The sequence below is a fragment of the Mustela nivalis genome (genome assembly GCF_964662115.1).
Source record: "Mustela nivalis genome assembly, chromosome: 14".
Classification (NCBI taxonomy): Eukaryota; Metazoa; Chordata; class Mammalia; order Carnivora; family Mustelidae; genus Mustela; species Mustela nivalis.
In genome coordinates, this window is record NC_139033.1 from 36,119,456 (window position 1) to 36,140,726 (window position 21,271).

The 21,271-nt window shown below is 51.8% G+C and overlaps 1 protein-coding gene across 1 annotated transcript in view; it reads left to right on the forward strand.

The window, feature by feature from the left end:
- The window catches only part of ALPK2 (alpha kinase 2), a 144,735-nt gene extending 127,964 nt beyond the window's left edge, over window positions 1-16,771 (forward strand). The window contains exons 12-13 of the mRNA XM_082699445.1: window positions 3,143-3,191; window positions 15,997-16,771. Coding sequence (XP_082555571.1) covers window positions 3,143-3,191; window positions 15,997-16,225 — 278 coding nt within the window. The 3' untranslated portion in view covers window positions 16,226-16,771. The remainder of the gene's footprint in view (window positions 1-3,142; window positions 3,192-15,996) is intronic.
- Window positions 16,772-21,271: the final 4,500 nt, after the last annotated feature.

A 21,271-nucleotide genomic window follows, 5' to 3' on the forward strand; every position in this document is an offset into this window, starting at 1 on the left:
AGTCTGAGAGGAAGACATTAGGATCCCATTTTACGGATGAGAAAACAGAGGCCTAGAGACAATGCTTTAATTGCCTGCTGTCACCCAGCTAATAAGCAGAGGAGTCCGAGACCCTGCCCTGTGGCTTCAGACCCCAAAACCCAAGCTCTTTCCACTAAACCGCAAATTTACCAATTTGTAAGAGATTTCCAAGTGTCTCCCGAAATTAGTGCATCCAGTGAGGGCCTTCTTGAGGGCCAGCTGGGAACTGCAAGGTCAGAGCCTTGCGGGTGGAGTCGATCTGCATATTGGAGGCTGCACACCCGCTCAGCTGCCTTGGAGACTCTGCTGCCACACGTACACACACGCACACACACGTACACATGCGCACGATCTTAATACACAGCTCTCTAGTTAGACTCCGGCTGTGTGGGTCTGGATTCCCCCCTCCATCTTTTCTCCCTCAGAGTTAATTTTGCAATAAGTATAGTTCTTCTGCTGAAAAGCAGCGCCCCGAAGCTCCGTGCAGGGTTCGTTTTGCTTCTAGGCACCTGCAAACAAGCTCCGTGGAATGTTACATTTCTCGGGGAACGGCGTGTGCGGTCCACTGCGCTGGCACGGTGTCTAACGGGGTGTTTTTACTCTCTGCTGCTGGGGAAAATCTTGTTACTGTCATCATCTTTGTGGAGGAGATAGCACATCCACTCTCTAGAGAACCCATACATTTTCTAATTGGACTGAGATGCAAGAACTAGGATGAAAAAAGGAAAAAAAAAAGCCCAAACAAACCCAAACTCAACTATGACCTTCTCAGACTCTTAAAAGTGATCTCTTCCCATGTTGCCGTAGCTTGTTGACAGGATTGAGGGGGGTTCGGCAAGCTTGGGAGTGAAAGCCCTGCGTGTGGTTGGACCCTGAGATCTGCCCGTCGCTGAGACCATGAGGGTTCCTAAGAAGCAGTCACCCCAAAAGACCCAAAAACCCAAGTTCTGGAGAACAAATTCCTGATGCTGCTTTCTTCCTTCCTTTCACCAGACACGACCCGCTATCCCCCGCTACCTCCCATGGCTGCACACTAGAATTCAAATTATTATCCTTTTGGAGATTTTGATTGAACCGCCAGCAAATTACTGAACTGAGATGTTTCCTTTTCAAAATTATATTCTCTTTTTCTCCACTGTGAGTGATAGCTGGTAATTGTGAGAGGCAGGAAAAGCAATCCACAAGTTCAAGGACCTTTGGCCAAATGACTTCTTGAAATTGGACTAAAATGCAGCTCAGAGCTGAGATTTTTAAATACAGAGCTCCACAAAAACAAGATGTCCGAAGAGGGCTTTTATAATTTGGTGCCCTTTTTTCTTTCTTTCTTCCTTTCTTTTTTTTTTTTTTTTAAAGCACAGCCCCTGTAATAAAGGCTACATGAAGCACTTCTGCATACGTTCTAGTTGTTAGCTTTGGGAGAATGAGGTGAATCAGTCGCCCACTGCAAAAGCGGCCTTTAAAATGCTCACTGGCCCTCCGAAGTGCCGGGTCCGATCAGCTCACAGGTGCACGCGGCAGAGCGGCTTCTGTCGGACCAGCCAGCCTGAAGAGCCGCATGGCCTGTGTTTTTGCCGTGCTCCGGACAGAGGCTGCTGACTCAGAGCATTAACCCATTAGTGTTCCTCTCCTGGGCCTCTGAAAGCAGCGTTCCCAGCGTGGAGGCTCACGGAGCTTAGCTGCCATCACATCTGACCTCGGGGGGGACTTGGGAGAGAGAGGACGCTGGTTGCTTGGTCCACACCCCAGACCGGTTTCTGTGCTGCCAGTCCCCTCAGAGAGCGGGTCACCCGCAGGCCATGGGAAATACAGTGACCACAGGCCTGGGGGGGACAAGACGTAGGGGCGAGAGAGGAGGAGGCAAGCCAGACAGACTGGTGGGGAGCACCGTGGACTCCATGCTCCGCCACGGAGGGCCTGTCACGAGACTGTAGGAGCGCCCTTGAGGCGGAGGCCCACTGAGCTGGAGCCCGCGCCCATGGCCACCACCCTAGAGAGACCGGAGCCGAGCTGCTCCCGGGCCTGGCAAGGAGAGTGTGGAGAGGCCCGGGGCCATCCACACTCTGCGCGTCGGAAAGGCGTGTCTTCCTCCAGATCTGGAAGAGGTCAGGGATGCGGGGTGAGACGGGGACAGGGTGAGAGCCTGGCTCTTCTCTGCGGCCCCAGGGGACAGCGACTCTTGCCCTTCCCCTCCCTGCAAGACAGAAGGATTTTCCGTTTTCTGTATGTCCCTGGTTCCTCAGCCACTCTCTCGGCTGCTCCTGCTGGAGAGGCAGAGGTGAAAAGCCTTCTGTGTTCTTATGCTTCCATCAGGGGTATTGTGGCTTTTTGCTGAGCCAGAGTGGGACGCTTGGGCAGCCGTGTGGACGGCTGTGGTGTTGGTAACCGCCCCCACATGGTTTAATGGGTAGAGGTTAGGATGAGTCAAAGGGTCAGACCATGGGTCACAGTGGCCAGCATCTCCAGGCCAGTTGTAACAAGTCTCCATGTATAACTCAGGAGTGCTTCCCTGGGCCTAGAGCCAAGCCTGAGAATCTTCCCCCCTTGATTGGGAAACCATCATTATGGAGATGGGAAATGGCTTGGAACAGATCCTGTGCCATCTTGAACTCTCTCACGGCTGACCTCACCCCCCACCCGCCGCACACATGCACGCCCCCTGCCACTGCAGGGACCCAGTGGTGCAGACCAGTCCCCGGTCAGAGCTCTTCTAGGGAGAGAGCTTGCGGGGCAAGCAGCGAGCTTCAGAGCCACTCACAGGGCTGCTGACCTCCCTCCTCCTGTAGCAGGGATGGGCCAGGCACACAGGGGGCATCGCTGCCCAAGCTACAAGGGGCAGCAGGGGGTGGCAGGCCCCACCGTTGGATCCTGAGAGACACAACTCCCCTAAGCCGCTGTCCTAGGGCTGCCATCCCCCCATTATTATCCTGCCACGCTGGATGTATGTCCAAAAGGCTGTCAGTGTCGACAGAAAGAGGCCTCTACCGATGAAACAAGGAGGAACGTGTGTTTCTGTAGGGAAGGAAGGCAGGTGGGGCTGTCACTCCCCCCGGGAAACCCGGGCTGGTCCTTTCCCAGGAGCCCCGGGTAACACAAGTCCCGTCTCTGCTCTCTCTTCCTGTAGGTGTAGGAATGAAGTTAACGGACGTTGGCATAGCAACACTGGCTAAAGGGTGAGTAGAAAAAACCCCCAGCACATCTCATTCGATTCTGAGCTTCCAAAGCCCTGCCGGGCACACACTGTGGAACTGACGGGGCCAAGTCGATTTCTTGTCCTAACTGCGGATGACAAATGTTCCTGGGATGAACTCAATTCGCTTCTCTCACGTACATAAAATATTTATGGGCTTTGTTCTCCCCGGGAACCACATTTGTTTTCTGACTTTGCAACAAACAAACAAACAAAAAAAGAACTCTAGGAAAACAAGGCAGGATGAATTGCATCCAGGAGGGCGGGGTCGGCGTGGGGGGAGGTGGTGGTCAGCGCCAACATGACTGGAATTTCTTTTAATCACGAACGTTCCATCTTTCTGCCTTTGATAGCTTCACTATTAGAAGCTTCTTAAATTTCTTCTTTGCATTTGAGCGCAGTGAATTCAATTTGCGTATTTTTAATGTGTTCCCCACCCCCATCCCAAAAAGTCCTTCCCGAGGCTCCCACACTTCCCTGGAGGTGGTTTCAGGCACAAATGGCAAGGGAAGAGCTGTGATGAGTTACTCTGGTGTTTGCGTGGCTTTGTTTCCCAGTTTAGTGTAGGGCACTGCTTGGTTCCCTGTGGGCTACGCCCAGACAGCACTGTAACAACTTACAGTGTTACAAGATACAGCGTATCTCTTGTACACCTGTGCCTTCTGTCTGCTTTGATGGACCACCATTGAGAAAGCAGGCGATTTGTGGTTCTTAGTGAACATGAAGTTCTGAGTTGGACCCATGTCCTAAGACAGTCTGTCACAAGGACGAAATAGAGGGGCAGATGACGTTTAGAAGCGGTGGATGGCTTTTGCATTATTACTGTTCAGGTATGGGGAGGCCAGTCCTTTTCTGGGTGGAAAAGGAGACAACAGCCACCAAGAAGGGTTTGTTGCTCACGGTCCCCAAGAGGGCTGGACCATGGTGTTCACACAGGGAAGCACCAGGCTCAGTTGGGAGGCAGAGGGAGTGTGGGGAAAGCATGAGCAACGACTTTGATTTGGTTTCCAAGGGAAGGATTGTGTGAGGCAGGGAAAGCAAGCTTGGGATTGGCCGGTGAGAAATGTCAGTGGGCTCTAGGATGCGGGGGGCGGGGGGCTGTACTTGTCCGGCCCTGGGGTCATGAAGAAAGCTGTGAGACCCCAGGAGACAGGTGGTGAGAACAGGGCTTGAGATGGGCTAGTTTGCATAGGAAAGTTGTTCTCGGAGGCCAGTGATCTGCTATCTCTAGGAACTGGCTAGCCCTGGGAAGGGCAGTCTCTCCACGGTAACAAGACCCCAGATGTCAAAGCATCAGAAGCAGAGTAAACAGAATGGCCCGAATAGAGCTTACTCTCTTAAGGCTGCTAAGGACTTAACCAAAGAACTTTCTGGTTATTTCCGCCCATCGACATCAGTGGAGCTTCAACGAGTAAACCCATCTTCAACCTTAGTAAAGGGCAGAGAACAGTGGAGGGATGGGGGGTTAAAAGAGAGACTTTTTTAACCTCTAGATCATTGACTCGGACGCACTAAGTTCTCACTGACGACACAGAGCTTCTGACATGGGTTTAGAACTAAGATACAGTTTGGGTATTTTCCTTCCCAAGAGCGGCTCAGGAGAAGACAGTTTTGTGTGGGGATTCTCTCCGTGCTGCATCCCCAGGGCCTACGAGAGCCCTGAACGGCAAACAAATCTAGAAACTTGGTCGTAGCCTTGTGCATGTGAGGAGAGTGTGGAGGGAGGCGTACAGTACAGTCGGGAGAAGGAGGGTTTTAGAGAGAGTCAGGTTCAAATCGTGATCGCGCCATTTACTTGTGACTCTCCCAGTGGCAATCTCGCTTCTTCTTGCGTTATGGGAGTCTGTCTGGCCCGTGGTATAGGCGTCTAGGCATCCTGCAGGTGCATGGGACAGTGCTATCTCATGCCCGCCGTCCTCGCGGCCACGGAGTTAGACCTTTGTCCTGGACAATTTCCCCCACTGCGAGAAGAAAACATATGGTGCTGCTATCTATGAAGGGATTTCTCTGGACCTCAGAAGCATTGCAGATTCCACGCTCTCTGTGGGACCCTGCAAATTCAGTCCAGCACGCACACCTGGTTTGAATGCTGGTTCTTATCTTACTGGCTATGTGGTCAGGTGATTTTTTAAAAAATATTTTCAAAATTTTATTTATTTATTTATTTATTTACTTGAGAAAGAGAGAGACGGTGAGAGCAAGCATGTAAGTGGGGTGGGGGAGGGGTGGCAGAGGAGGGAAATGGACAAGCCAACTCCACACTGAGTGTAGACCCTGTCCTGGGGCTTGATCCCATAACCCGAGATCATGACCCCAGCAAAAACCAAGAGTTGGGAGCCTAAAGGACTGAGCCACCCAGGCATCCCTGGTCATGTGACTTTAAGTTCTAGAAGCCACTGATCTACAGAATGTGGACACAGAGGGTTGTCACGAGGAGCCCCTCCTCCTGTTAATCCGCATCCGGGCCCAGAAGCTCAGCACACATGTGATCAATATCGGTCTCCCCTCTCCCTCTTGCCTCAGCCTGACGCCAGGGTAGGCAAATTTCATTCCATTCTTTAGAACAACTTTCCACCAAAACGAAGCAGAAACCTACCCAAGAAGTTTCAGAAACTAAGACAAGCTTAAGAGCATGATTACTTAAGACGTCTTTTAAAAGCATCTTAACAGTTTCCGGGAATTCGTACATTTTGGTCCTCATTTAAAAAGAAATCCAATCCCTTGGTCTTGTTCTCAGCTTTAATGTGACTTATCTGGCTTGGGACAAGTGCCCAATATCCATTAGAAGAGCTGATGGATGGAGCCCAGGGCAAAATGTTGTCTCTAAAATGTTACTTATGGCCTTTCCTCCCCAGGAGTGGTCAGGGAGGAGACGGGAGAGAAGGAAGTTCTGAAGCATCTGAGAGCTTTGGAAGGGATATGAGATCATCTTGTCCATTGTTTTTTATAAACTTTTCCTTAAACTTTCCCTAAGTCCCAACCTTTTTTACCCAAAGAAATGTTTCTTAGAAGCCCAGTATAAAAAACTGGTAAAAGGGGGACCCTCAATTGGAGATCTCTTCAGAGGCCCCTGGGAACCCCTCTGCTCTGGACTGAGAGCCAACAATTGGGACCAGCCTTCTTACTTCCCAACTGAGGAGCAGGAGGTGCAGGGAAAGGCAGGCTGCTGGCAGGCTCCCCAAGGAAAAGGGTCAGATCCTCAATATCGGAGCTGAGATTTGACTGAAAGGGAAAGCCAGAGCTGCAGCATGGAGCGCAAAAGGCAGAACCCATAAGGTTCTCATTCAAAGGCAGCTCCAAGACAGGCGAAGGAGACTCCAGGGGGAAGGATCGCAAGCCCAGGAAGAGGCTGGGGGGCACTGCAGATGCCAGCCGGCCTCCGGAGAGCAGGAGAGAGGACTGACGGCTGAGGGTCCATTATGCACTTTCTCTTAATCCTTAGTAAACACGCTGGGGGGCTGAGTTCATCCCTGCTGGAAGAGGAGGCGCCTGGGGAATGGGCACCATCCCAAGAAGCAGTGCTCCTGTAGGCAACATTACACGCGGTCTCTTAAGCACGTTAGAAAGATGCAAAGCATGGATGGGAGAAGCATGGGGAGGCAGTCTAACTTACTTTACTAATAATTAATATAATCAAAATAATAAACAGGGACATCTGGCTGTCTCAGTCCGATGAGCATGTGACTTTTGATCTTGGGGTCATGAGTTTGGGCCCCAGGTTGTGTCCAGAGATTACTGAAAAAAATAAACTTAGGAAAAAACATTTTTACATAATAAGTGGTACACTTGTGGTTTTTTTTAAAAGAGCAAGAAAGAGGTCTCCCAAGTTTAGGGCCCACCCTTTCCTGGCCAGCAGTAGTTAGGATCTTTGGCACGAACAGAAGCCATTGTGTCATTTAAAGAAAATAGTCCCTTCTGTCTCAATCTGCACTCTGTATTTGGGTGCTGACCTCCCGGAAAGTGCAATCTGTCTTGTCCTCCTGTTGAGTGAAGGCAGAGGGAATGCGACGATTTTGAAGGCGGTTATTTGCCATCTCATAAAATAGAATGGGAACAGTCATGGCTTATTTGTTTGAGGCTGCTTTACCTCCTAGAACGATCCTTAAGGCAAAAGTATGTCCTGTCTCTCCTGGGAGCCAGAGAGAGGAAGCTTCTGGAAACCCATCGCCTGTACCTCAGTACCCATGTCTTCCAGCAGTGGTAAGCGCGAAAACTTCAGAGCACAAAGAGTGGCCAACAGCACTGTCACCACATCTAATAACCCATGTTCTCTGCACACCCAAGATACTGACTGGACAGTTGAGTATTTTCCCCATTTGAAACTGCTCGGCGGTGGAGAGTTCTTGGAAGGGGAAAAGGGAAAACACCTAATCCCATAACTAGAGATGGAGACATTTAACTTCACCAAATCAAAAGCTGCGTAAACCCCGGGCAGGGGAGCAGACCCGCGGGTGTCCCAGGAGGTCCTGTAAACACCCGCCCCTCCCCCGCCGAGCCGGGGAATTTCTGGGGCGATGACATGATGGCGATTCACCACCAGAGGGCACCAGAGCCAATATGTTTTCCCTTTATAGTCAGCAAAATAAAAGAGCTGAGTTTATGTCGCGGGATTAAAGAAAAACAAAGAAGAGTGGGCTGGGCAGATTTCTTTCCAGTCAGTAAGCACTGGACCACTTCAGTCTGATAGGAAGGGCCCCAAAGGACAGTGCTCAGGCTGGCCAGCATCTAGTATCTCAGATTTCTACACTTGAAAGAAAGAAGAAGCCATGAGACGCATGGCAATGTCTAGTGTCCCTTCCACAGAAACCAAATTCAGGGGACCCCGCGGGAGAACAGACAAGAGGTGATGGGGAGCCCCGTGTCAAGGCAGGAGCCTGGTAAGGACAATGGTTCCAATAAAGCGGACTCTGCTGGTGTCGGTATGTCCAGCTCACGTCCTACCAGCCCTGAAGAAGAGAAGGACTAAGACAGACTCCCACAGTTAGTCCAGCTGAGCTCCAGAAAAAGGCTCTGCCCTCACTGCCAAGAGCAGCCCACCGGGGAGTCTTGTGTGCCCACCGGCAGCCACCAGTCTGCAACCCTGGAGAGAACCTGGAGAGGAAGGACAACACAAGCTCGGGGGTGCAAAGAAATAGGATTTGTATTCGAGAGATGCAGCCCTACGATAGGCTTGTGCATGTGGTATGTGTGTGAGTGTGTGTGTGTGTGTGTGTGTGTGTGTACACGTGTGTGGTGACTCCAGGCAGACCACTAATGCATGAATCTGCAGGAGGGAGGAAACAAAGGGACCCGAGGACAGAATTTCCTGACATCCCGTAAGTGCTTCTCACAGCAGGGCTGTGTCCCCACAGAACCCACACAGTCCAGCTGAGCTGCCAATGCAGGCTTTGGAGGACCGTCTCTCAGGTCCTGAAAGAGACACCTTACCCCATGACGATCTGCTTCCCCCCACGGCCCCCACTGCCATCTACTCTGGAGGGCAGTCTGCACCCTGCTTTAATCAAGCCTTTGGCCAGTAGAGCGCGTTGGCCAGTGGCTGGTTTGTTTGGCCGGTCTTGGCCATCAAGGAGGCCTGGAGGCCCACGAACAGAACATTTACCTTTTTCACAGTTTTGGCAAGGCCGGCCCTACGAACAATGTTGTTGGCGCACGGTCCGGGTCTCCCGGATCCCAGAGTCAGCAAGGACGTACCGTTCCACGGAGTGGGGATAGCATGGCGTCTCCTGGTCTTTGCCCAAAAGTCTTGCAAAGGACAGCTTGTTGAAGTGACTGAAGTTGGACCTGTGGTGTTCTCCCGCTTCATTGGCACTACCCCCCAGCCCGGCCATCCCCAGGACTGGAGGGACCTGCAGCCAGGCTCCTTGTCATTTGCCATTCAGCTTCAGAGGCAAGTCTGAGCAGACAGAACATCTGAAGAGCTGGGTGGGATTGAGACGGGCTCTGCGGGACAGTCTGGGAGACAGGAGGGGGGAAATGGCAGGTGAGGAGGAACGGAGGGCCACAAGGGTCAGGGTTCACAAAAGTCTGGATGAAGACCGGACTGTGGAGAGAGAAGTTCTCAGAGCCTTCAGGAAGGTCCTAGCAAAGTGCCAGGTTACAGGGATGGAAGAGGGAACGTGCTGCAGAGATGCCACCAATGCAAGTGTGTCCATAGAAGACTCGAAAATTTCTAGAAGGTAGCTAGAAAAAGGAATGTGTGTGTGTGTGTGTGCGCGCGCGTGCACGCGCGCCCCATAAAGAATGCGGGACTCAGTGTGGAGTGATGTTCCAAAGGAGCTGAAGCTCCTCCCTGAGGCTTCCAGAGCTCGTCACCTACAGAAGGGGCCGCGGCCAGCGCCACCCCACCCTGAGCACACTGGCAATGTGGCCTCCACCAGCAGCCCATGCCCGGGTGCTCTCTGACGGGGCCACTTCAGTGGGAATGCTGATGTCCTGTCATCTCAACTGCTGGGACCTATGCCCTAAAGGGGCTGCCCTCTCTGCAGCTAAGATTTGAGGTTATGAGTGGAGCTTTGGGAATCCAAGCTCTGAGACGGAAGACAGTGGGTGCCCCTCAGACTGCCTCCATCGGAGCTGTCTGCTCTCCAGGATCCCCTCCGTGGCCCTCCGTGGCCTGACTCGAGTGTGGGTTTCGGATATGAAGGAGAGTTCTTCCTGCTTCTGGTGTGTCTGTGGGGACGGGACTCGTGGTCACAAGAACAGGGACCATGGTGGATGCCTGGCTCTCCCTCACCTCCCCAGGGCCTGCCTCCTGCTCTCACTCCCTGGGGCTCCCAGCACAGAACCCCTCCTGGCTTGGTGGGGGAGGGGGTCCTCCAGCAGCAAGGGAGCAGGAACCATGCAAGAGTGCAAGGCTTCTAGGATGCCCTTGCCAGCAGGACCAGAGAACCAGACTCGTGGGTCGCTTTTGCTTTCCTCTCTTGATGATTCCGCTTTTTTCCCCAGCCTTGGGCGGATGTCAGAGAAGAAAGCACCAGGGCTGGTTTCCATGGAGGCTTCCCAGGCTGCTGCTGAGCCTGGGGCCTGAGGGAGGAGCCAAGAGGAAGCGTCAGGGCGAGGGCAGGGCAGGGGAGGGCAGAGCAGGGGAGGGCAGGGCGGGCTGTCCGTCAAGCAGCAGAGCCTGGACAGCTTCTCAGGGACAGAGAACCCCTTGAGCAGCTGTGTGCACCCATGATCTGACTGACCCTGGGGGTGGTGTGGGAGACGGCCCAACAGGGCCAGCAGCAAGGACAGTCCCCAGGGGGCTCCGGTCAGAGTCTGGGTGAGGTGCTGGGCCAGGGTTCCCATGGTGCCTGTGGGGTGGGGTGCAAAGGTCCCCTCTCGAAAGGGAGGAAGATCCCACAACTGGTGCAGAAAACACAGATTCGGTGACCTCCCAGCATCCCTTCCCCCCCCCCCCCCCCCCCGCCAAAGAGCTCGGTGACTCTTACAGAAGCATTTCTGAAAGGGATTGTGTGAAAACAAGATTCCTGTTGTCAAATAATCTTGGGAAACCCTGGGTTGGATAAATGTAGGTCTCTTCAGTGCGAGACTTCGTACGGTGTTTAAAGAGCCCGTGGGTGATCTCGAGGCCCAAGGGCGCAGGGAGAGAGATTACAGAGCGTTACCTGTGGTGCTCACACCACAGGATGAATTTTTACTTCAAAGCATCTTGTGGGACTATTGCTCCTTGGAACATATTTCGGGAAATACCGACCTGCGGAACAATTACATAGCATGGGTCCCGAAGCCTTCCACGAACATCCTCTGGCCTCATCCCTCCTCAGAAGACCTGCGCTTGCCCAGAACGTCCTCCGAATCTTTGCCCGTGTCGTTCCCTCTGCCACATAAACCCCCAGCTCTCCCTCCTGTGTGACTCCTGCCAGGAGCCCCCTTGCAGTAGGGAAAGCCCCGTCTCCCAGGTCCCTGTAGTTGTTTATCACATACAATGTGATTGTTTGTGTGTTTGTCTTCCCTACAAGATGCTCAGCTTCCCTACAATGGGCGGCGCACCTTATCAATCCTTATCAGCCCCTCGCCCTTCAAGTCGGCCATCTAGCTGGTGCCTCATGAAGGAACCGATGAAGAAATAGAGGGTGTTGGCAGAACTGTAGGAATTACCAGATGGTCCCAGAGTGAGGGGCTGGCCTGGGCCCCTCCTTTCCTACATGTAGATCGGTTCTATTTACTCATAAATCCAGCCCTGGCTTTGTTGAACACACGCCCCCCCCCCCCCCAAACCAGAGGTTTAGTTCAATTGCTCACTCCTATCCTCAACCTGAATTCTGGGTCCTTGTAGTCATTCCCTATAAATTAAAAATTAAAACTTTCTTCAGAAAGGATATCAATCTAAAACTTCCATTATAAATGGCCTCTGGCTTGCTTCTAAAAGGATTGCCCAAAGTATGGGGATTCTCTATTGCTGCTTCTGGCCCCGCAAAGTTTTCTTTAACAGGCCCCTCTGTAAGCCAGACGAAAACCTTAACTCGTTCGACAGAGCCAGAGCTGGGAGTCTCTGCCGCTTGTCTCCACCCACTTCCCCCTCTCCAGGTGTGTTTGGAGGCGATCCATGGCACAGGGAAGTCGTGATGAGCCGAGAGAGAGAGAGAGAAGCCAGCCATGCCTTCAACTGGTGATTTTCGTATGAGTCTGATTAACAAGATGAGAGAAAAGAGGAATAGTTGTTCAGCAAGAAATCCGTCTAGCATGACTGCCAATACGTAGCGACTACCATGCTGAGTTGGGGCAGGCTTGTGGAAACAGGATGTTCCTAGGGTGTCGTAGGACACAACTTTCTGAACAAACCATATGCCTGTGTTCCAATCTAAATAGAAAAGTGTCTCCAAGGAGCAGTAGGGGTGACTTGACGTCATCATACTTCGCTTCGTCTCCTGGCTCCTCCAGGTGGAGTTTCTGGACCAGCGGTATCAGCATCCCGCGCCCCCCAACCCCCCACCCCCCGGCCCAGAGCTCCTTAGAAATGCAAGATCCCAGACCGCAGTCCAGACCTACTGAACCCAAACCAGCATTTTAACAAGATCCCTGGGTAATTTGTATGCTCCACTCCCATCCCAGGGGAAACATAAATTAAGCAAAGTCGCCATTGAGTAACGTTCGGTGGAATGCATGTAGGTCCTATTTACAGAGGTCACGAGGGAGGACAGACTGATAGACATCAAGTGATGGGCTAGAAAATCATACTAATTTGAGGTGAAGGATAAAAAGATCCAGTTAGTAAAATTCCCCAGAGCTAAGCTTTCTATGGAAACGTGTGAAAAAGTTCTGTAAGGTCCTCTTTGTTCCATTGTATTGATTCCCAGGGACACCATATCAAACGACCACAGACTAGTGGCTTAAAACAACAGAAATATATTCTCTCACATTCTGGAAGCCAGAAGTCTGAAGTTGGGGCAGGTGTCTGCACAGTAGGGTCCTTCTGGAGCTTGTGAGGGAGAATGTGCCCCACACTTCTCTCCTGGCTTCCGGAGCTGGCTGTCAATTATCAGCCTTCCTGGGCTTGTGTATTTCCCACTCGAGTCTCTGCCCTCTGTCGTCACGTGGTATCTCTCCTGTGCCTGTATCTTTTTTCCCCTTCTTGCTCAGACACCAGTAACATTGGCTTAAAGGCCGACTTTCCTCCAGGGTGAGTTCATTTTGATTACATCTGTAATAACACTCTTTCCAAATAAGACCATGCTTCTGAGGTCCCAGGAAGGATACACCTCTTGGAGGAACCAAGTTCAACCTGGTACATGCATCTAACAAGAACAACAGAGGTGAATGCCATGGGGGGTCAAGCTGGAGAGATGTCAGCCAACTTGAGATTCAGGGTCTCCTCTACTCCTGCTGGTGGCGAGTGGCACATGGGGCTTGCAAGGGGGACCAGAGGCAGGAGAACCTGTATTCCCCATTGTTTGGTGCTATAGGAGAGCTTTGTGTCCTTTGAAACACTCGGAGCTAATTGATCTTGGAACGCAAAGGATGTTGGCCTGTTTTTTCCTAAGGCATCGGCCGTGGCTGTGAGTTTGAGAGACGAGGAAGTCATGGCAGAAGTCCAGCACCCTTACTGAGACCAAAACTAAACTGAGAAAGGAGAAAGATTTTTAATTCTGCAGATGTTACATACCAGAAAAGATCTACAACTGAGCTAGGGAAGGGATGGAAGTTCATTATTGCGTGACATGCCAAGTTGAAGGTCCAAAATTAGACCCAGAGAGAAGGAAAAGTTCAGAAATGTGGTCTGGAGACCCTCTGGGCCGAGGTGAGGCAGCTCTGGGGATGGGGCTGGTGTCCATTTTTTTCCTTGACCTTTACTGAAAAGCCTCCCCTGGACAGGTATGTTGGGAATCAGGTAGCGTCCTAGGAGAGATCACAGTCTGTGCAGAGATGTGAGGCATTCCTTGACTTCTGAGAAGTGGATGTAATTCTCCTAAAGATACGGGGAGGACAGAGATGTTTCTTCCCATAGTGAGGATAGGGTCAGGGAGGGCTCCGCTGAAATGCACTTGAGGTGGGGGCTGAGAAAGGGGCTCCTAGACCAAGCAAAACAGCCTTCTCTCTCTAGGACCTCCACAGGTTCATGGCCATCTATAGTAAGAACCAGCCTCAGTCCCTGCTCCTCTGGTTTTCCGTGAGGACTCGCGAGAGGAATCTAAAGGGGCCAGATTTCCAGGAACAGCTCTGGGCTCCTAGGGGCTGCTTGTGAAGGCAGCTGGGCTGCCCGGAAGTCCTGCTGCTTTGCCCACACTCAGCCTTTCTCATTCCAGAGCACAGGAACCATTACGTCAGGGCTCCCTTGTTACCCGGCATCACACACTCAGCGGCCAGACAGTGCTTAAGGAGTGACTCTCAAATTTTCTGGGAGGCACAAGTGTGAATTAGTGATTTTTCTCTGCAGAGACTAGATGTTGTCTGAATGTTTAAAAGCCTCAAGGCCACCTGAGACAGGTGACCGTGACTTGTGTGACAAGTGCTCTTAGACAGGGAGGCTGCCCCAGCCCATGACCTTCCTAGTTTGTATGAGGAGGGAAGCCTCCCTCGAGCAGGACAGGGTTGGGTTTCCCATCACATCTGACAAGCACAGGCTGGGAGGCAGACTCGCGTCCTGCCTGGGTCCTGCCGGGGAGCGCTCAGGCACCAGAGGGATGCAGGGGAGTGACATTTCAGCCTTTCTCGCGGGGTCTTCCAGAAGATAGAGGCATAAGGATGATGTGGTTGGCAGTGGAATTGCTTCTGCCCTGCTGGATTCAACTCCCGTCTCCAGACTTTTCCTTCAATGAGGGAGCTTGGCTTTTAGGAGCCAAGCCGTTTTTTCACAAGCAAATGGACTGCGGGCTCGAGGGGGACAGGGCAGTTCCTCACAGCAGGGAGAGGCAGGGAGAAGGCTGGATTTGTAACAAACTTGTCAAGATAGAGCTGCATCCTGATGTTCTGGACCCAGAGATGAAGGAAAGGAACCTTTTACTCCCTTAACAGCTTCAAACCCACTCGGATTTCATAGGGAAACGCGCGCCATCCTGGTCCCCATTCATTCCAGGTTCGCTCACCTCTGTGGTTCCTACCAGCTGATGGAACAGTGTGGATTTCTTGTTTGTCCTATTAATTGGGTGTGGCCAGAGCTCTCTCCCACCCAGGGGGCCCGGTTTTGGGGACATGCTCTCTGTGTGGTCTGGCTGTGCGCCCGGAAGGACCCTGGGCTTCGGTGAACGCATGCTCCACTGCTGTCTCAAATGTCTTCCTAATTTTTGAACATGGTGCCACGGTTTCACTTTGTATGGGGCCTACAAATTACGTCAATCATTCCATATACCATATTCCATATACCATATACCTGCTCCCCCATTCACCTCCCATACCCTTCAATCTTGGCTTCTACATCCCTTCCACAGGATGAAATGTTACTGATCATCAAATAACTCGACCAACATTAACTGAATCAGTACAGCACGTCATGTGTTGAGCTGGGGGGGGTTCTGTGTGGATTTTCTCATTTCATCCTCTCAACAGCCCATTAAATGGCTTTCTTGGTGGGTGGGGAGATTGGGGGCCTGGAGATTTGTCCCCTCAAGGAGGATACTAACATTCTGTGATTGGGGTGTGAAAAAACAGTCATGTATAGTTTGAGTATTAAATGTCCTAACCCAAAGGAGAAACCTCTGAGACTACGCTGAGGCCGGTCAGGATGGTCCCTTCTAGAACCCACCAGTGACAAAGGCCCATTTTCTTCTCCTGCTGGGGAGCCGGGCAGGGGGTAAAACAGGACAGAGCTCTGCTCTAGAAGGAAGACTGAGGGGAGCACCCTACCTTGGCTTTTTTACCAACTTGCTTTGTTTTCTTGGCTGGTGCCAGAAACTCTGGGCCTAAATTCCTTTAACTATGAATCGAAAGGTCTAAACTAATTTCTTCCAGCCCCATATATAATTCCAGCCCCATGTATAATTTTTTATTCAGATCCTCTGGGTGGGATAGGGTGGCTTTTAGACCACCAGGACACCTAAATTTTGGCAAGATGGTCCGGCCCTCGTCACTACAACTAAAAGAAAAGGAGCAATAGCAGGTTATTTCAGTGGGACCATAAGCTTCCAGAACACTTGTGCAATCCCAGGCCTTGGGTCTGTCCTGTGCATACCAGCAGGCCTCTGCCTTTACTCCATCCTACAGGGTTGGTTTCTCCTGCCGATGGTTGTGGCAAACATGTGCTCGCCTAGAGCAAGAATCAGTATATTTTCCATGTGCATTAGTCTCCCCTGTTAAAGCTGGTGGGATGTCCTGTTTTTAAAAAGAACGTGTCCTTCTACCCAAATTCACAGGTACAAAGGATTTAAAGGCAACTGTTCTATGACCTTCATCGATCAGTTCAAAGCGCTGCACCAGTGTAACAAGTATTGTAAAATGCTGGGGCTGAAGTCACTTCAGAACAACAGCCAGAAACAGAAGAAGCCAAGCGTCAGTAGAAGCAAGACTCAGCCCAACTCTACCCCCGTCAGGAAGGTGGCACCAGGGACCCCAGCCGAAAAGAAAACCTCTCGTCCCCTATGAACTGCCGGTCACCTGGCAGCGGTCACACACAGTCTCGTGGGTGGAAATCTGAGAACACTCGAGAGAGAACGTGTAACCTGCGTCACACACAGCGGTGTGACCGTCCCATTTCTGGCTGCCCCGGTGCCACCCTGCTTCCAAGCCCACCACCTACTGGCCTCCCCAAAGTGATTTCGGGGCAGGACTTTGACCAGACGTGCGGAGAGACGGAATCAGCTGTCCCTCCCGAAAGACGCTCCATCGTTGTGCTCACCGTTAGCATGTCTACTGACGTCATGTTATTTGTCTGCTTGTGTGTTGGCACGTGGTTGTGTTGCCAAAGACTTGGTGCTGAGGAGTGTCTGTCCACAGCCCATCCCCACACCATCCCCCCTTCCTTTCTGTATACACAGAAAAACGTGAATTCCTCCATTGGGTCAAGTTGCCCCACTAGTGTTGAATGTGCTGTTGTTGCCAGAGGTGGTTGCAAACACGCAAGGCCATTTCCTTCATTCTTCACACACCAGACTATAATTCTCTGTTTAATTAAATTCATATTTAAACCAAGAGTGTGAGATGCAAAGTTTGGCACAGACATTTGCTGCTTAGAATCTGTGCTATATTCTGCCTTCCCCCAGGATTAGTAACTCGGTGACCTCCTACTCAGCTCACTGGAGCGCGACACAGATGCATCTGTGTTTTCTCCCCATTCCTACGTCCTGGTGAAGGTTCCATCACAGCTCCGCTCTGTAAAACCAGGGCTGACCCCATCGGAGGTCACAGGAAGAGGGCGCAGAGCCTGGCTGGGGCACCCCAGCTCCTAGGGACCCCAGGCCCTGCCCACAGCCCGCAGGGACTCCTTCCCAGCCAGTGGGGGGGTCCCGCCCAGCTGCAGGGCAGAATGACAGTGGCCATTCACATCAGGCAAGAAGAAATGACAGAAAGATGGCTCGGGGATACTTTTATGCACCCCAAAGTGGGAGAGAATATCTGCCCACCCCACTGCTTTGTTGCGGTTGTTGTCGAATTAACAGACTAGTTTGGAGAGTAGTCTAAGGCTTATGGGAAAAGAGTGGAAAGTATGGAGGGTCCCCGTATGCTCCCTCACCCCCGCTCCGTTGTTGTCCCCTATAACTGTCATCGTGCCTCCGTGGGACACGGTTATCACGCTTGAGGAGCAAATGTTATACCTCATGACTCATCAGAATCCATAGATTACATTGGGTTCAACTCTCCCTGCTCTGCCTTCCTGGGTCTGACATACATGTGATGACGTGAGTCCTCCGTGACACTATCCTACAGAGTGGTTTCTCTACCCTACCGGCCCCCTATGCTCCCTAATTCATCTTTCCTGTCCCCCTGCCTCCAACTCCTGGTAGCCACTAACCTTTGCCTGTCTCTGCAGGTTTGCTTTTTCCAGAATGTTCTATATACTTGCTGGACTCCCAAAGTAGACAGCCTTCTTGGATAGGTTTTGAGAACGATTTTAACCACTTCCTGACTTATCATTAGGTCACTTCTGAGCAGTGTGACCCACTCTTCTCAAACTGGAAGTGCACACGGGCCACCCGGGATCCTGTGAAAATGCACGTGTAGGGAGGAACCTGAGATTCTGCCTTTCTAGCACATTCCAGGGGCTCTCCATGCCGACCAGGGACTGCAGGGTGTCCACACCACAGGGCCCCAAACTGTTGAGGGGAGTGGCTATACCTCCTAGAATTCACATAACCACCCCCCCTCCCCCGAGAAGCACCGGTGACTTCTCGGTGTGGATGTGTGAAACCACAGGAGGCCCCCACTCGAGGCCATGTGAGGGTCGGTGTGGCCTCCCTGGAGGGGCAGCGGGCCTCCACAGAAGACGCCTGGCTTCCGCTCTAAAATATTGTTCTCCTTGGGCACCAGCTTTGGATTAAAAAAAAGAAGAACAACAACAACATACATGGGATTTTTGTCTTTGAAAAGGGACTTGGAGGAAATCCTTCAGTCAGTCACGTTTCATCTTTTCAGAAAATCTGCCACTGCCAGCTGTCCTCCTGAAGTGATTCCCTGGCTATAGATCATAAGATGCTCATTTTTCTATGAGGCAGCCTGCAGCCTGCTTTCCCCTCAGAGATCCTACAAATGTATTTAGCCACAGAGTTCTAGAAAGTTCTGTTGAGCCCTCTCAACAGAGCAGAGTACTTTCTTTAGTTATCATTTATAATTATAAACGTAATATCAACACAAGCAATAAAAAATAAAAATATAGAAAGGTACAAAGTGAAAAGTCAAGTCACCCTGTAGCCATCTTCCCCTCGGGCTGGCTCTGAAGTTCGATTTGGAGAGACGGTTGAAGGGAAAGGCTTTTCTACTCCCAGATTTTGCATTTGACAGTCAGCGCACAGGGTAGTTCTCTTGGTTGGAGGTGTTCTTGCCTCCTTCCATGGATGCTTAGATTTTTTTTTTCCCCCAAAGTGCCTTTATTGTTTATTGTCATCTGATTTCATCTGTCTGAAAATATGGGGAGGACCAGGGCCACCAGGGGTGTCCATGGTGGAATGTGTCCCAGCCAGGGCTCCTATGGATGGCCTTCGTGGGGCTGTGTGGCCATCTGTCCGCCACCCAAAGCCTGACCTTCTGTTCTGAGACGATCAGTCGTTTTCCTTGCGCGAATGAAGTGAGGGTGCAGTGGGCTTCCTTACGCCAAAGATAATGGTACTGGGGTCTCAGTCAGAAATGCCCACACCGGTTGTCATTGTTTTTAGCTCAGTTTGTAACCCGGTCCGCTTCCACTGATTTTCCTGTTCGTCTTCCTAAGGGGGCTGTTAGGTCTGTAGACCGAGGCACTGAGCTGGGCCAGCCTTGTGGGTCCTGCTGGGGATTTTGTACCCAAGGCCCCGGGGTAGCCATGTACATTAAGCGTCTCAGTTTCTTAAAGGGCTCAACCGTGGAGCTCTGTGATAGGCAGATGACAAAAATAAATGAATGTCTCATTAAAATGGGCTTCTGTTTTCAACAGCAGGTTTATCATTAAGAATGGCAGAGAGCTGACGCCTTCTTGCCAATGGGCATCAGGTACCGGAGAGGTCTCATTTCGGATGGGCCAATGGCTGGCTTGTGTTCATAGTTCAGTTTCTCTGATGGTACTCGGCCTCCCCAGCCAGGCTCCTGAGAAGCCCCGTATTAGCAAGGGGTTTCAATGGATTCATATTAAAAAGAATGCCAAAGAAGCAACAATTATTTTCTAATCATAAAGCACTCTCCTGTCTGAATATCCAAACTGGTTGGGGGGGGGGGTGTTCACCTGGATGCAGGTGGGAGGAGCCGGCCACTCCCCCCCACTGGCTTGCTCGAAGTGGGATGTTCCGCTCCACTGGACCACGTGTGCCAAAGTGAGCAGATTGGCATTTCTCCCCCACTTGGATCTGCAGATGCCACTTGGGCTTAAATAGTTAAAAAAAAAAAAAGAAAGAAAGAAAGAAAGAAAATCAAAGCGACAGCAAACCTCCTCTGCTTCCCCGCACAGGGTATGTTTTCCAACGCTTTGATGTAGCGGCTTTGGAATCTTTTGAGGGCCTGCGGGCGCTGAAACTGGCTTGTGAAAGCCTTGGGCACGGTGGACGCCGCGTGCGCGGTCCCCGGAGGGCAGCCTTCGGCTTTGCGATACACTCAACAAACAGTAACAAGTACTCAGCGCAGCACCAGATCAAGACGTTTTCAAGTTCTGCTTTCCACAGAAGCCCAAATGGTTCCAGAGAGAAATCAGCTCAGAGGTTTTCTCTCCCTCCTTTTTCTTCCTTCCATCCTTCCTCTCTCTCTCTCTCTCTCACTCCCCCTCTCGCTCTCTCTCTTTCTTTCTTTCTAGAATTTATTTATTTTAGAGGGAGAGAGAATCTCAAGCCGACTCCACGCTGAGGGCAGCCTGTCGCGGGGCTCCATCTCAGGACCCTGAGATCATGACCGGGGCCCAAACCGAGAGCTGGATGCTTAACCGACTTGGCCACCCAGATGCCCTTGGAGGCTTTTGTCGCCCTCAAAACCCCATGTTCTGGATCGGATTTGACCTAGAAAAGCCATCTGTCTGCTTCTATTTTAGGGAAGGAAGTGCCGCGTTCATATCAGAAGCAATTCTAATGACCTCTCCGTCTTCCTCTTCATTCCATCATTTGTTCTTTCTCTGTCCGTGTCCGGGAGGAATGAGAAGACGGTGCTCTCTCTGGTGTCTGTGTCAGTGTCCTGGGGCTGCCCTCTGGTGTCTGTGTCAATGTCCTGGGGCTGCCCTAACACGGGCCACAGACTGGGTGGCTTAAATAGCAAGAGTTCTGTGTCCTGAGTCCTAGATCACGGTGCTGACAGGGCCACCATCCTGACTGGTGCCCAGGAAGGCTCTACCCCAGGCCTCTCTCCTGGCTTCGCCCGCGACGGCGGGACTCTGGTCATCACGTGGCTCTCTCCCCACGTGCACAGGTGTCTGAATTTCTCCCTTTCATAAGCTCACCAGTCATACTGGAGGAAGGCCTGCCCTGATGACACTTTAACTTGGTTCAGACCCTATCTCCAAATAAGGTCACATTCTGAGGTCTTGTGGATTAGGGCTTCGGTGTATGAGTTTTGGGGGAGACAATTCAATCCATACAGCACCCCTGCCTTCCGTACCCACGCTGCGGGCAGTTTGTTCAGGCTCAGAGGCCAGGCCCGAGAAAATCAACATGGTGCCTGCACGACCCCCTCAGGGCCTCCCCTGACATCAGCCCACAGGAAGGGTCCCTGCTCACTGGGAGACCACCCACACCTCCAGCTCTCGTCATTCCCGGAGAAAGATCTTCATTTGGGTGCCTCCGTGTCATCTCCTAGAGTCTTAGAGAAATCTCCCCCCTTCTCAAAAGCTGGAGAAGGAGCCACAGCTGCCACTGAATCCCAGGGCCCAGGGCCGCCTCCTTGCCCCGCCCTCCCGTGGTGGGACGTGACTGAGCAAACCATCCTCGGCAGCCCCCGGTGGCTCACTCATTTCAAACCACTGCCCACCTTGCGGTTTTCATTCCCATCCCTTCTAGATGCCCCTGTGCCCACACACCAGCTTCTGAGACA